The sequence below is a fragment of the Notolepis coatsorum genome (assembly GCF_963971535.1).
Source record: "Notolepis coatsorum genome assembly, chromosome: 18".
NCBI classification, from domain to species: Eukaryota; Metazoa; Chordata; class Actinopteri; order Aulopiformes; family Paralepididae; genus Notolepis; species Notolepis coatsorum.
Window position 1 is genome coordinate 101,314,786 of NC_140182.1, and position 13,593 is coordinate 101,328,378.

At 43.3% G+C, this 13,593-nt stretch overlaps 1 protein-coding gene across 1 annotated transcript in view; it reads left to right on the forward strand.

Annotated features, from left to right (window-relative positions):
- Window positions 1–53: 53 nt before the first annotated feature.
- LOC311245654 (ethanolamine kinase 1) overlaps window positions 54–13,593 on the forward strand; it is a gene marked incomplete at its 5' end in the record, with an annotated part of 27,786 nt that continues 14,246 nt past the window's right edge. Inside the window, 3 exons of the mRNA XM_084335586.1 lie at window positions 54–194; window positions 5,452–5,717; window positions 11,173–11,313. Of these exons, the coding sequence (XP_084191712.1) occupies window positions 54–194; window positions 5,452–5,717; window positions 11,173–11,313 (548 nt within the window). The remainder of the gene's footprint in view (window positions 195–5,451; window positions 5,718–11,172; window positions 11,314–13,593) is intronic.

Below are 13,593 nucleotides of genomic sequence, written 5' to 3' on the forward strand. Positions count from 1 at the left end.
AGTACTCAAAGTAACTTGACATCTCTGGAGACTTTTGATCTGCTCCGTTGGTGATGGATAGTGGTCTTTTCAGTGCAGGGGACCAGCTCCTCCACCTGGACATCTATGTTGACCATGAGGAACCCCGCAGAGGAGTGCTGGAGATCCTCAAGAGACTGCGTCCACAGTGGAAGCCACAGGAGATACAGATGAAGGCAAGTGGCTGTTTTGTTGTTGGCTATAGGGCAGGGCCATAATTCAATATGATGTTTTATTTCGATGGGATCGTATTGTGATGAGAGATGTGATGATACACATAATATATAGTAAAATGCCTAAAAAGGACTAGACCTATGTTATATATTTTGTTGAGTTGTGTACTTACATAATCCCAAATGTTTCTAACTATGTTCAAACCCTGAGAGGTCCATAAGTTCAACCAAGAAGACGTAGCGTGTTCTCTGGTTTTCTTATTCTTTTACTTTGTGACAGACTAGACGACGTGCCCCGTGGTCTCCTCTCAATGGTGTGACGTCCTCTTTACCCCCATCCTAACCCACCCCCTAGTGTGACGAACTCTTTACCCCCATCCTAACCCACCCCCTAGTGTGACCAACTGCCGTGCCTCCAATATATTCACGATGTGATTGGCTTGATTGACAGCTCCATTTTAACAGACGTTTTTTCTTTTTTATTTTGCGGAAGTAGGTATAATTTTATTTTCCAAACTGTTAGCATTAGCTTTGCTTGATATACCCCAGTCTGCCAGTATCTTTCAAACCATGTCAGGCTCATTTGAATTATCAATCTAACTAAAAACAAAGTAAAGTGCAGTGCATTTTAATAACAATGAAGACAGCAACTTCCATGAGCCCACGCTTCTTCATGACATCATCAATCGGCGACTTTTGTTATTGTTTTGAGTGAGAGGCCCCTAGCAGCAGACTCCAATTTCATTTAACAAGAATGGCATTTAAAAATAGCAGTTTGGGTTTTATGTCACTTTATTGAGACTAACATCAAATGGATTACATAAACCGTGATTTCACAGAGCAGATATTGAGAAGATTCCTTGTGATTATCATATTTATTTATTCCATATTGCCCAGCCCTAGTGAATTTACTGAATGGACTGACACCAGCTTAGACTTTTTTCAAGCATTCATACTGTAGAATTCAGTTGCACTCAATTCAAAGTATTCAATCGCAGAATTCTTGGTTGCAAACTCTAATCAAATAGCAGGTGATAATCACTATATTAAAACCATTGCCAATGAGCTACTGTATGCTACAAAACACAAGAATACTATGAATAAGTATTGGACTTCATAGACTTGATATCAATGGAACCGGCTGCTCTATCTCTTCAAGAGAGTGATAGGCCCGATGGCCTTCAAGGTCCCCTGAACTTTATTAGATCACTATCTGGAATATGTTTGTGTACTGAACCTTTGTAACCCTTTGTCTTAGTTTGTCTTGTCATGTATGTATTGTCTTGCTTGTGAAAAATAAAAACTTTAAATATGAAAAAAGAAAGAATACTATGAATAGAAACATAATGTTACCATTGCCAAATCTGCAGTAAGAAGGGATACTCTGACACTGGTCTCCATCTATCTCCACTAGGCAAAGTCTGGGGAGGATTATACGATCACGCGTGTGTGTGTGTGTGTGTGTGTGTGTGTGTGTGTGTGTGTGTGTGTGTGTGTGTGTGTGTGTGTGTGTGTGTGTGTGTGTGTGTGTGTGTGTGTGTGTGTGTGTGTGTGTGTGTGTGTGTGTGTGTGTGTGTGTGTGTGTGTGTGTATGTGTGTGTGTGTGTGTGTGAGTCTGTCTGTCTTTCCGTCTGCACCTATATTTCGCAAACTACAAGGCCAAGTGGACCAATTTGTTGTGCACATTCATGACCACTGTAAGACAAACTCTATTGATTTTTTTTTTAATGCAGCTTTCCTCTAGTGCCACCATCAGGCCAAATGTTACATTTTCACATTAGCGAATCTCTAACAGCCTTCAAACCTAATCTTTTACATTTTGTGGTGCACATTCATGACCCCAAGGGGAAGAACCCCATTCATGTCGCTGAGCCCATGACCTTTAGCACCACCATCAGGCCAAACGTTCAATACTCAAGTTAGTGTATCTCCTGATCTGATTTCCACCAAACTTGACAAATATATTATTTGCCTTACCATGTAATAGTGTGTAATGGTGTGACAGTGTAATTGTGTGATAGTGTAATAATTATGTCTGTCAATCAATACAAATATTGAATTTCAAGTGTTCAATGCTCTTATCAACATGGGAGTGGACAGATATGCTTGCTTTATGATCCATCGCACTTCTAAAGCAAATCACACAATGTAATTGTGTCCAGCCTCACATGGGGAAAATAAAGGGACACACAAACACAAAAACAAAGCAATACTGGAAGGTTCCTGAACTTGGAACTTGCATTCCCTGTTATAAAGCCAAGGTAACAAGGGTAAGACTTTTTCTTCTTCTTTTAACCCTGAGAATTGTGTTAGTCGTAACATCAGCTCTGAGTTGGATAATTCAATTCTGGTCCCATGTGTAAACATAATGTCCAATCTCTCAGAGAGATAGGATGTATGTTTGTTAGGTGACAGGACATTGGGAGAGTGACCTCTCCATCTAGAACAGGTCCTGGTTATGTACACAGAAGGGGCAGATGGTCCCCCCCCCCCCTGTTAGCCCCCCGCTGAAATCCCAACACTTCTGATGACGATTTATTGTGTCTAGTTCTGGCGACACTGAGAAATACACTAAACAACTGGAAGAAAAGAGGGTTGGGCTGTGGTGGACACTGGAAGACAACACATGATATGAGAAAGAGGAAGCGCTTGTTGTGTTTTGTGTCTGAGCATCACTAATTTAAACCATGATTAGGAAGCTGTGATGTAAAGAAATCTTTCGAAATATTTTGATATTATGAAGCGAGATATTTATATATCTAATAATACCTGTCGTCGTACAATCTTATTTGTCAACCTGTATGTGAACTAATGTTTAAAGGGTGATATTAACCTTCACCAACAAATCTGAACGCTTGGCTATGCAAATGTGTCTGACTCTGTACTGACCACGGCACGAGTCCAAGTGGCCCTCAGTCCGGCCGGCATGAATACTTCATCACATATCAAGAGGGCCATGTTTGTTCAGTCGTGCTCCAGATGAAAAATGTGTTCCGTGCAGGTCCCATCTGGGTCACAGCAAAGGCCTTGGGGACAGAGGGAGAGAATGAGAGAATTCTGAGCAACCGTTGAATGGAGACAAATGTCTGCCGAGGCCTTGTAAGCAAACAGAGGCCACTGTTATATAGTTCCCTATACAGACAGCAGCTGTATTGGACCAACTTACTCTCACCAGCAAACCAATCACTGCCAATGAATAACTATAGCTACATGCCACTACTATATGGTTAAACAAGTGTTCAGTAGAAAGCCATCCGGTAGGGCGGCCGGGTGGCGCAGCGGTCTCAGTGGGATCGAATCCAGCTGTGGTGCTTCCGGGTTGGCCGACCGTCCATACTAACACAATTGGCAGTGTTAGAGGGAGGGAAAACCCGGTGAGGGTGGGTCCTGGTCGTTGTAAAACAGTGACTCCTACAGATCGGTCGGGGCGCCTGCACAGCGAGGTCGGATCCTGGGGGAGGTAGTGTGCTCCTTCCACACGTTACACTCCCCCAGTGAGAGTCCGCGCTGCCAGGTGAAAAGAAGTGGGGATTGGCTACACATGTGTCGGAGGAAGCATGTGATAGTCTCCGCCCTCCCAGACCGACGTTAGGGGGCAGAGCACGCAACGACCAGGTAGGGGATTGGGAATTGGCATAACGACTAACATTGGGATAAAAAAAAAAAAAAGAAAAAGCCACCCGGCTGCAAGCTAGCCTGGCTTAGCACAAATTAATGGAAGCGGATACAGATCACAATGCTACCTTCCTTTTCAACTAGGGCAGTGCCCGTTCAAAATGTGCCCACTCGGAGCACATGCCTGTGCGGAACACATGCCCGCATGGAGCATGTGAAATGTAAAGTTTGTTGTTATAGCACCACCATCAGACCAAATTCGACACTGCACTCTTGGGTTCTCAGCAATACACCCGCCATGTGTGAAGTTGATTGGATGAACGGTTCTGGAGATATGTGTAAAGATTTCTGTTATAGCACCACCATCTGGCCAAATGGCACGTGAATGGGCGTGGCTTAAGTGGATAGATTCGCCTGGACGCACAGAACACTTTCTATGATGCCCATGTCTATAATGCATTATAAGTCACTAAGTAGTCATTGTTTGCTTTAAGTAAAACATTTATTATTAAATATATGCAAGAACAGTAATAGTTTAACAGTAATAACAGAAGATGGTGAGGTACTCCAATTTGACACAACTGAATGATTTACATTTCACTAATGTAATGTTTCCTCAAGACTCAATTGACAGAAACTTTAGATAATACTTAAAACAATTTCTATTTTAGCTGTATTTTTTACTGTTATGTTTTACTTTAAAAAAATCATTATTATTTAATTAAAGTTACATTTGATTAAAAAAAAGAAAATTGGTATGACTCAACCTTCAACTTGATTTTTTTTTTACTTTACCTGTAGTTGTATATTTTACTTTATATATACTATATCTATCTACTATATTTTTCTTTATAATATCTACTGTAATACAGCAGATATTCAAGGTTGTAATAAGATTTGCCTCAATGGAAGTATGGTCGATGGTGTTTATATATTTATTAGATAGTAATGTGCTAGTTACAGGTTGATGGATTTTATTTCCCTTATATCAAGCCTTAATTTTGACTTGCATATATATGTCTAGTCACCTTTTGAAATTGTGAGTGCTATTCTAATAATTTGACACTGAAAGGAATGTCTTGTGGCGACAGTGGATCAGGAGGTAGAGCAGTCGTCTGGTAATCAGGAGGTTCCCGGTTTGATTCCCGCTCCTCCCAGGCAGCATGTCGAAGTGTCGAAATGTCCTTGAGCAAGACACTTAACCCGCACGGTTGCCTCTACCATCAGTGTGTGAATGAGTAAAATGTGAGGAACAAATTGTAAAGCGCTTTGGATAAAAGCGCTATATAAATGCAGCCATTTACCATTTTGTTGAAATTTGTTGACATTTTAGTTAGGCTATTTTCCTTTGCCAAACACTCTTCACATAGTAGTGTGGAAAAACAAAAAAGAACAAAGCTAGCTCACAGCCATGCAGTGCCCCTTTGTTTCAAGAAGAATTCTGGCAATGCAGTAATGCTAACATTCTGGCAATGCTAACATTCTGGCAATGCTAACATTCCGACAATGCTAACACACAGCTTTTTATACAGAAAACTGTCTTCACGTAATGTGACCAGTGTGCGGAGAAGACAAACGAATGACAACATTTAAAAAAAATACAATGTAAAAATGTATTCCTTTTCATTTCCACTTTGAATTCCAGGCTTTCACTGATGGCATCACCAACCAGCTAATGGGCTGCCACGTGGGCTCGCTCCAGGAGGCCTCTGGCTGTGTGCTGGTGCGAGTCTATGGAAGAATGACAGAGCTCTTTGTGAACCGGGACTGGGAGGTGAAGATGTTCCGGATCCTCCACGCTCACGGGTGTGGCCCCCAGATCTACTGCAGCTTCCAGAACGGCATCTGCTATGAGTTTGTGAGGGGCGCCGTGCTGGATGATGACCTCCTGCGTCAGCCCTCCATCTACAGGTCTCTGCAGGGAGCCGGGCTGGTTCAGTAGCACACTGGAGTCTCACTTAATGAGGACACACCGACAAATAGCACTGCCATTGGGGCAAAGGACTTGCAACTCAATTTCCTTTCGTTTTTAAAGCTACAATCTCTAAAAGACGCTTTTGAGAACTGTCTAATATAATTCAGGCAATTATATTTCATAGTGGAAAAAGAAAATCTATCCAACAAATCATTATGTAAACAAAGGCAGTGTGAGGCAAGCATTTTAGTATGGCACATCAACAAAAAAAACAATAATAAGTGTATTGAAAGTGTACATGGTAGTCTGTGTGTAAAGTTCCACAACCATAGATGTATATTAAAAAAAAGCTTGAAAATAGAGCTGTTTTTCTTAATTTCCGAAGATTTCCGTTTTGAAGATAGAGACAGAGCAGCAGTATGCAAAGACACCTTTGAGCAGCAAACTAGACAACAAGCATATAAAAACAAGTAGGGTGCATGTTGCTCTTTTTTTGAGCTGGCCTAGAATTTCAGCATCATTCAACATTTGGAACCATACAGGAACACCAATAAACCTTAACTCAATGGACGCCATGGGGGCGCTGTTTACCTTCTGGTTAGAACGCCATCGCTGTAATGTAATGGGGACAATGCCGTGTTTGCGAGTGCTAAAACTATATTAAATATTATAGCTATGGATCTAATAAACACGTCGATTGTCAGTGAGTTTCTTCCAGTCAACATGCAAAAAACTGAAATATTCTTCATACATACATTTTCGTTTTATACCATGGTGAATATGAGTATAGTTCCAGAGCGATTCTGTCTAATCTCAAGAAACCGCGCTTCAATGCATTTCCTTCGAAATCGTGCCATTTGTCGCTTGATTTATGAATCATTCTGAAATAAACGCTAGATTATCTGTATTATATGTGTCCTCGTGCACGAACAGAAGCGGGGGCTGAAAAGTTGCTTCTCCGTGCCTTGGTCAGCGCCAACCGCACGCACACACGCACACACACACTAGTGATGTGACGATTCATCGATTTGCATCGGTGCGCCGGCATACACTTTCACGATGCAAGTGCACCGGTGGAATAAGTCCGTGTCGGCAAAATGTCAGGCTGAACTCGCGATGCATCTTGTTGTAGCGTCTTTGCATCGGTCAAAAACCGATGCATTGATATCATTTCCTCTCATCCACTTATCAGCAGTGCACTGTGACTGCACACACACACACAGCAGATACTATTGCTTTGCTACTACATAAGGCGAGAGCCGCGTCACAGTTATCAACAAACAGTGGAAGTCGAGGAGACATGAATAGAATTGCTCAACATGCTAACGCTAGTAGCCTCTGGCTAACGCCAGTTAGCCGTTCAGCTAACGCTAAACTAGTGTCTAACTAAAGTGACTCTGCAACACAGTAACATTAGTGAGGAGGGGGGGGGGGGTATATTGAAGACGCTTGACAACAGGGGTTCAAAGATAACTTCACATTTATTGGTTATTCATTTCTTAATTATATCGCTTCATGCAATCCATCCAGGCTAGCCGGCTGCCTCCGTGTTGTTGACATAATGCTACGGTCGCATCCTAGTGACCTAGTCTAGTGTGTGACATCATCAACTGTCGACGGCCGCTCAGACGGGGTGGGGCTCTCTCTCTCTCTCTCTCTCTCTCTCTCTCTCTCTCTCTCTCTCTCTCTCTCTCTCTCTCTCTCTCTCTCTCTCTCAAACTGTCAAAAGACAGTTTATGCAAAAGTCTTCTTAGGCACCCAAGAGTTTTTAATTATATAAATTGCCTTACAGTAGATTATTTTATTTTTAATAATAATATAAGCTGCATAAGGAATACAACCAAATCCTCTGTCATACCATAAAATTGTATTATTTATTATTATTATTATTTTGCATCGTGTTGAATCGCATCGTATTGCCCCGAATCGCATTATGTTGAATCAAATCGTATCGAATCGTATCGTATCTCAACAGGGGGTGAATCATATCGCATCGCATCGCCCGGTGCTTCAAATGTATCGTTAATGTATCGTATCGTTGGCACCGTATCGAGATGCACATCGCATCGGCCTCAGTGAGGAGATGCACATCCCTAACACACACACACATGCGTGATCGTTACGAAAGAAACATCGGATTAACCCAAGATTGGTAACATAGAGTTCTTACCTCACATCCAATAATCCAATTCCTGATCGCCATTCCAAATATTGATCGCGTTTATTGACCCAACGTTTCTCCACCAAAGTGCATAATCCATGCTGCTCGCAGTCTCCCCAGTCCATGTGTTATAACGATACTGCATGCCCAAGAAGGAAAACCTGGACCGGACTTCTTAGATCAGCGTACAGCCCAAGGGGGAGGGATTCCAATGATGTGCAATACCGGCCGGAAGGCGTTAAGCGGCGGTATTGGCCTTTTGCGAGCTCAGACCAATTCCCAATGATAACATCAAGCTGGATGGATGAAAAATTTATATAGTGAATAAAAGAAATAACAATTAAAACCCGACTTCTTTTTCTCGTGATTGCCGCTCAAGCGGTGGCGAGTTAACCTGACTTTTCTCGTGAATGGCGCCCAATGAGTTAAAGGTCCCATGTTTTGCTATTCCTTTCACTATTTGGGCAATGTTACACAATTCCTGTGAGTTTATGGAACACATCTGTAAGGTTTTTTTCAAAAAAATGCATTGTTTTGTATTTCTAATCAAGTACTCTACAGCAGCATTTTTCCACTTCAAGATTTCAAGCTGTTTTGGGCTGGGCTCCGCGCATAAGCGCTTTGAGTGACAGTCACCCACAGTCTGCACTAGCAGACAGAGAGAGACATAGAGAAATTGAGGGGGATACTAATTAATTTTGCCGCGGGGAGGCATAATCCCACGGGACAATGCAATGGTAACTTGTTTCAAGTGACAATATATACCCCTGTGAATATTATTGCACAGATCGGAATACGGGCGCGCGCGTGGGAGCGTGCGCAATGATATTTTGCAGCAGGTTGACAGTGATATGCGAGTGCTCCCGACTGCGTGTGTGTTTCCCCACGCGCGCGGGGTGCTCCGTGTCCCTCTCTCTCTCCCTCTCTGTCTCTCTCGCTTGCTCGTCACGGTCTGTGTCCCGACTGCGTGTATTTCCCCGCACGCCCGCGGTCGGGGACACAGACCGTGACGAGCAAGCGAGAGAGAGGGAGAGAGAGAGACAGAGAGGGAGAGAGAGGGACACAAAGCATCTTACACTCTCTATCTCGCTCTCTCCCTCTCGCTCGCTCGTTCTCTGCTCTCTCTGTCGGCACCCGCGCCACATCAACCCGTTTGAGGAAGTGTCAGTATTTCCACTCGCTCTGTTGTTGAGCGAATGGTTGAGTGTGGCTACAACCATAGAGGGGGCGTTAGTTATGCAGATGAGAATTCTTGGACGTCATAGGTACGCGAAATTCAGAATAGCTTAGTTCAGTGAGGGAGAATCTAGTGACATGACCTGGACTGATGAGCCAAAATGAGAATTAGAGACACAGACCCCATTGATACAACCCCACATTGCTAGAAAACAATGCTAAACACTGGAAAAGGCCATTTATAAGACACGGGAAAACTATTCAAAGCAAATGTATTATAGTGTATACATATATAAACATTCAAATGATAGATATATCTGAATATTACACACTTTTCCTTTTTTTTACCTACTTTTTCTCCCATTTTCTATTTTTCTCCCATCCCAATTTCGTATCGTTCAATTCTACCCTCCCCTGTCTCGAACGCTGTTAGGCCATGCCTCCCACAGGCCGGCTGCAATGTGGACGAAGCCTTGCATCACCTGTCCCCTCCGGTACACAAAGAGGCAGCCGTTGCATCTTTTCACCTGAACAGCGCAATCTCTCAGCGGCGAGGAGTAACGCGTGGGAGGGACACACCGCCCCCGTTGCTTCCTGATTCTTCTGCGCAGGCGCACCAACCGACCTGTAGGAGTCGCTGTCCACAACGTCCGATCCCCACCCACCAGCTTCCCACCCCTAACACTGCCAATTGCGTTAGTATGAACGACCAGCCAAGCTGGTAGCAATGCCGAGAGTATGGGCTCGAACCCAGCATCTCCTGCATTAGTGGCGAGCGCCTTGCCCACTGCGCCACTTAGCCGCCCAATATTACACACTTTTCCAAAGTTCAGTTATCTAAATGAGTCTTGTCAACTGTGGATAGTAATTTATTACCCATGAGAGGCAGCAGCATCCATGTTAAAACTCCTAATAAAGAAGACAATATAATTAACCTTCTGTAGTGTGGTAGTGAAAGGGTTAAAGACATACAATATTCATAAAGATTTAAAAACAAATCAGGAATCACAAACATTTTTAATAATCATTACCGCCACCACATGCCCAGCACATTGAAATTTTAAAGATGTATTGTGTGTGTGTACTGTATGTATGTGTGTGTAGTGTGTGTGTGTGTGTGTGTGTGTGTGTGTGTGTGTGTGTGTGTGTGTGTGTGTGTGTGTGTGTGTGTGTGTGTGTGTGTGTGTGTGTGTGTGTGTGTGTGTGTGTGTGTGTGTGTGTGTTTGTGTGTACGTGCTCAGTGGAGTATGTTAGTCTGAATGTGTAACTGAGTGTAACTAAGAGAGTATGTGAATGTGCATGCAAGTGTGCACGTATGTCTGTGTGCATGCACTCAACATGCACAGTGTAGTCTGTACGCTTAAAGCCTTTCTCCAACGTGTTTGTGTTTCCGCGTCTCTGATTGGCCGTCTCTGATTGGTTCGAAACCCGGAAACACGGACGCGTTGGAGAAAAGCTACACGCAGTCTGTACGTCTCTTTAAGATGTATGGCATCTCAAAAGAGGCTTTGCATGGGATGTTTGTGTAGTCGTGTAAACTGCCTGTAACGGGCAGTAGTGACTGCCTGTAACCATTGGTAACCACTTTAAAAATAAAATGCCTAATTTATGTGCAGTGGTAGAGTAGGTAAAACACTGGAACGGAATGATATCACTGTTCCACTGTGACTCGTTTAGATCCAGTAATTAGACACCAAAAAAAAAAAAAAAAAATTGTTGATGATGATTTCTCATCACATAGCGTTCTGTTGTTTCTTCCAACATGGAGGACAAATGGCGCCAGTCCTGTCTAACACGCATTACTGTAACAACAGGACAGTAGGACAGAACACAGACAAGCCTCCAGGACCACAACACGCATCGATCACTTTGCTCAGTCTGATAACCTCTGGGGGATCAGACCCAGCGAGCTTTAATGTCACCACGAGACTCCTCGAGAACCAGCACTCAAGAGGTCAAAATGTCATGTGTTAGGGGCGTCCCTTTTGAAAAGGAGAACAAGATAAGACTGTTAAATGGGAAGGGAGTTGTGTGTCTCGTTTGATAATGTTTGTTTTGTAATAACAATGTTGGCACAGTCTCATCTGGGAAAATATTCTCCCCCCCGACTGTAGATTGATCGCAGCGGAGCTGGGGAGAATCCACTCCATCCAACCCAAATGCAGATCGCCCGTCAAGCCGAGACTCTGGGAAAAAATGGCTCGGTTTCTCTCGTTGATTCAGAACAATAGCAGCGACAGCCCAGGCGACCAAAGGTGAGCAGTAAGACAGAATTATCTCCAATTGGCTTGGATGCTTTTTCTAACCTTCACCCAGGAAAGGCTACTTGAGTGCACTTTTTGCAGCAATGTCCTGCTTCAGCTTCACACTCACTTCTACTGTCAATGCCCTGTGTAAAGATTACCTTGATGCTTGTGGGGGGGGGGGCTTGTTCAACCTCCCTCAACATATTGTCCCCCGCTGGTCCACTTCTACAACATTTAACCACACATGCATGCTCTTCGAGTCACTGCTGTCCAGTCCTCCTCAGGTTGAAGACATTCAGTTGCTCATCTCCGACACTGTTCGTCAGCCATAACCACCTTTTTTCCACTCTCTTACAATGTGGAGAGAGGCTACTGTTGTGAGCTGCCCTTGGCCCATTGGCCAAGGTGGGGGCGGTGCAGTCTCCGTGGTGATGACATTGTGTTATCTCTGAAAAGGGGTCAAAGGTGAGAGGGCACTTCTAGACATTACAAGAAGCAGACGCTCGCCGCTGGCTTCCTGCAGAGCTGTGTCTTATCAGTCCAACGTTCAGTCTTGTTTACATTTTGTAGCGAGGGGTCATAAGTCCACGCGGACTGGAACTGGGGAGCTTTGAGCCTGCTTTCGGACAACCACAGTTTGTTCTTTTTGAGTTTTTAGCAAAAGGGCAATTAGCGGTTAGAGTGGGTCATCCATAACTGAGCGAGACTCTGGGGGAGAGAGTCTCTCATGATAAGAAATAGTTTGAGCTTCCTGAGTCTAGAGACAAAAGGCTCCTATAAGGAATCTAAGAAGAACTCAGTGAGAGACTGTGGTAATACTTGTGACATCAAGAAGACACAACGCCGACATCTAACATGTTCTCAATCAAAACACACATCAATCACCCACCAATGTTGCAATCGTATATGGATCCTCCAATATCAGGCTAAAATAGCAAAACAACATTTAGCTAATTTAGCTTTGTGCCCAGGAGGGGTCATCCCTATGTTCCCCGGGTCCTATGTTACCCGGGTCCTATGTTCCCGATTGATTGATTGATTGATTATGACATTTTTATTAATTTTTATTATTTTAGTAATTATTAATGTCCGCCTTGTTTGAACTGGTTCAGCTTAGGCCCTCTTTCGAAGTTGGTTAAGGTTAGAGTTTGGACTCAGGCTGGTGGTCTGACTATCTATCGCTACCGGGGAACATAGACCCGGGGAACATAGACATGCTCCCCCCAGGAGGATGCTAGTTTTATCTACTTCAATCTCATGTGACTCAAAGCCAATCATCAAAGTTAAAGTAATATATCAAATTGGTGCTGAGTTTAAGTTTAAATTTAAACTTAAACTCAGCACTCAGAATCAGCACCTGAGAGAGAGAGAGAGAGAGAGAGAGAGAGAGAGAGAGAGAGAGAGAGAGAAGAGAGAGAGAGAGAGAGAGAGAGAGAGAGAGAGAGAGAGAGAGAGAGGTGCATGCATGGTGCAGTGAGTGAGTGAATGAATGAATGAAGAATGGATGTTTTATAGTAAGACCACAGATACTTGTGACCTAAAGATAAGGTCAAGTGCTCAATGAAGAAAATCCGACTCACATGGCCAAAAGAAAGTCGAACATGCCTATAAATCCTACCATCATTGTAGTGACCACAAATAAATGATGGAAATACCATGATACTTGGTTGTAAGGGAATGACTTCAAAGGACACTACTTGAAGCAGAGAGACTTGCACCACAGTTAGTGGTCCAACAGATGGTGCTATATTGTGAGACATTTTGTGAGTCTGAATAGGCACTCCATTGCTCTACAAGCACAGTTTCAAAGACAGGAGGAATAGAACAACTAAGCCTGAAAATGTTAACCTATGGATGGTGTACTGTAAATGATTATACATCATCACACTGACAGAATACTGAAAAGGCGCTGCGCGTTGTTACTGTATAATTCAATTGGTAAGGTAGATTCACGCTTCATGGGTAAAGAAAATTCCATACAGAACTCCCTCGTTTATTTTATGTTTGTGTGTGTGTTTGTGTGTGTGTGTGTATGTGCACCCTGTGTCTATTCGCCCATGCATTCATAATAGTGTGGGTGTAAATGTATGTATGACTCTGTCACAACAGATATGGAGAGAGAGAGAGAGAGAGAGAGAGAGAGAGAGAGAGAGAGAGAGAGAGAGAAGAGAGGAGGGAAGAGAGAGAGAGAGAGAGAGAGAGAGAGGAGAGAGAGAGGAGAGAGAGACGGTGAACAAGAAAACACATAACATTTACCAGCATCAGAGGGACTTTTGTACTTGGGAATGT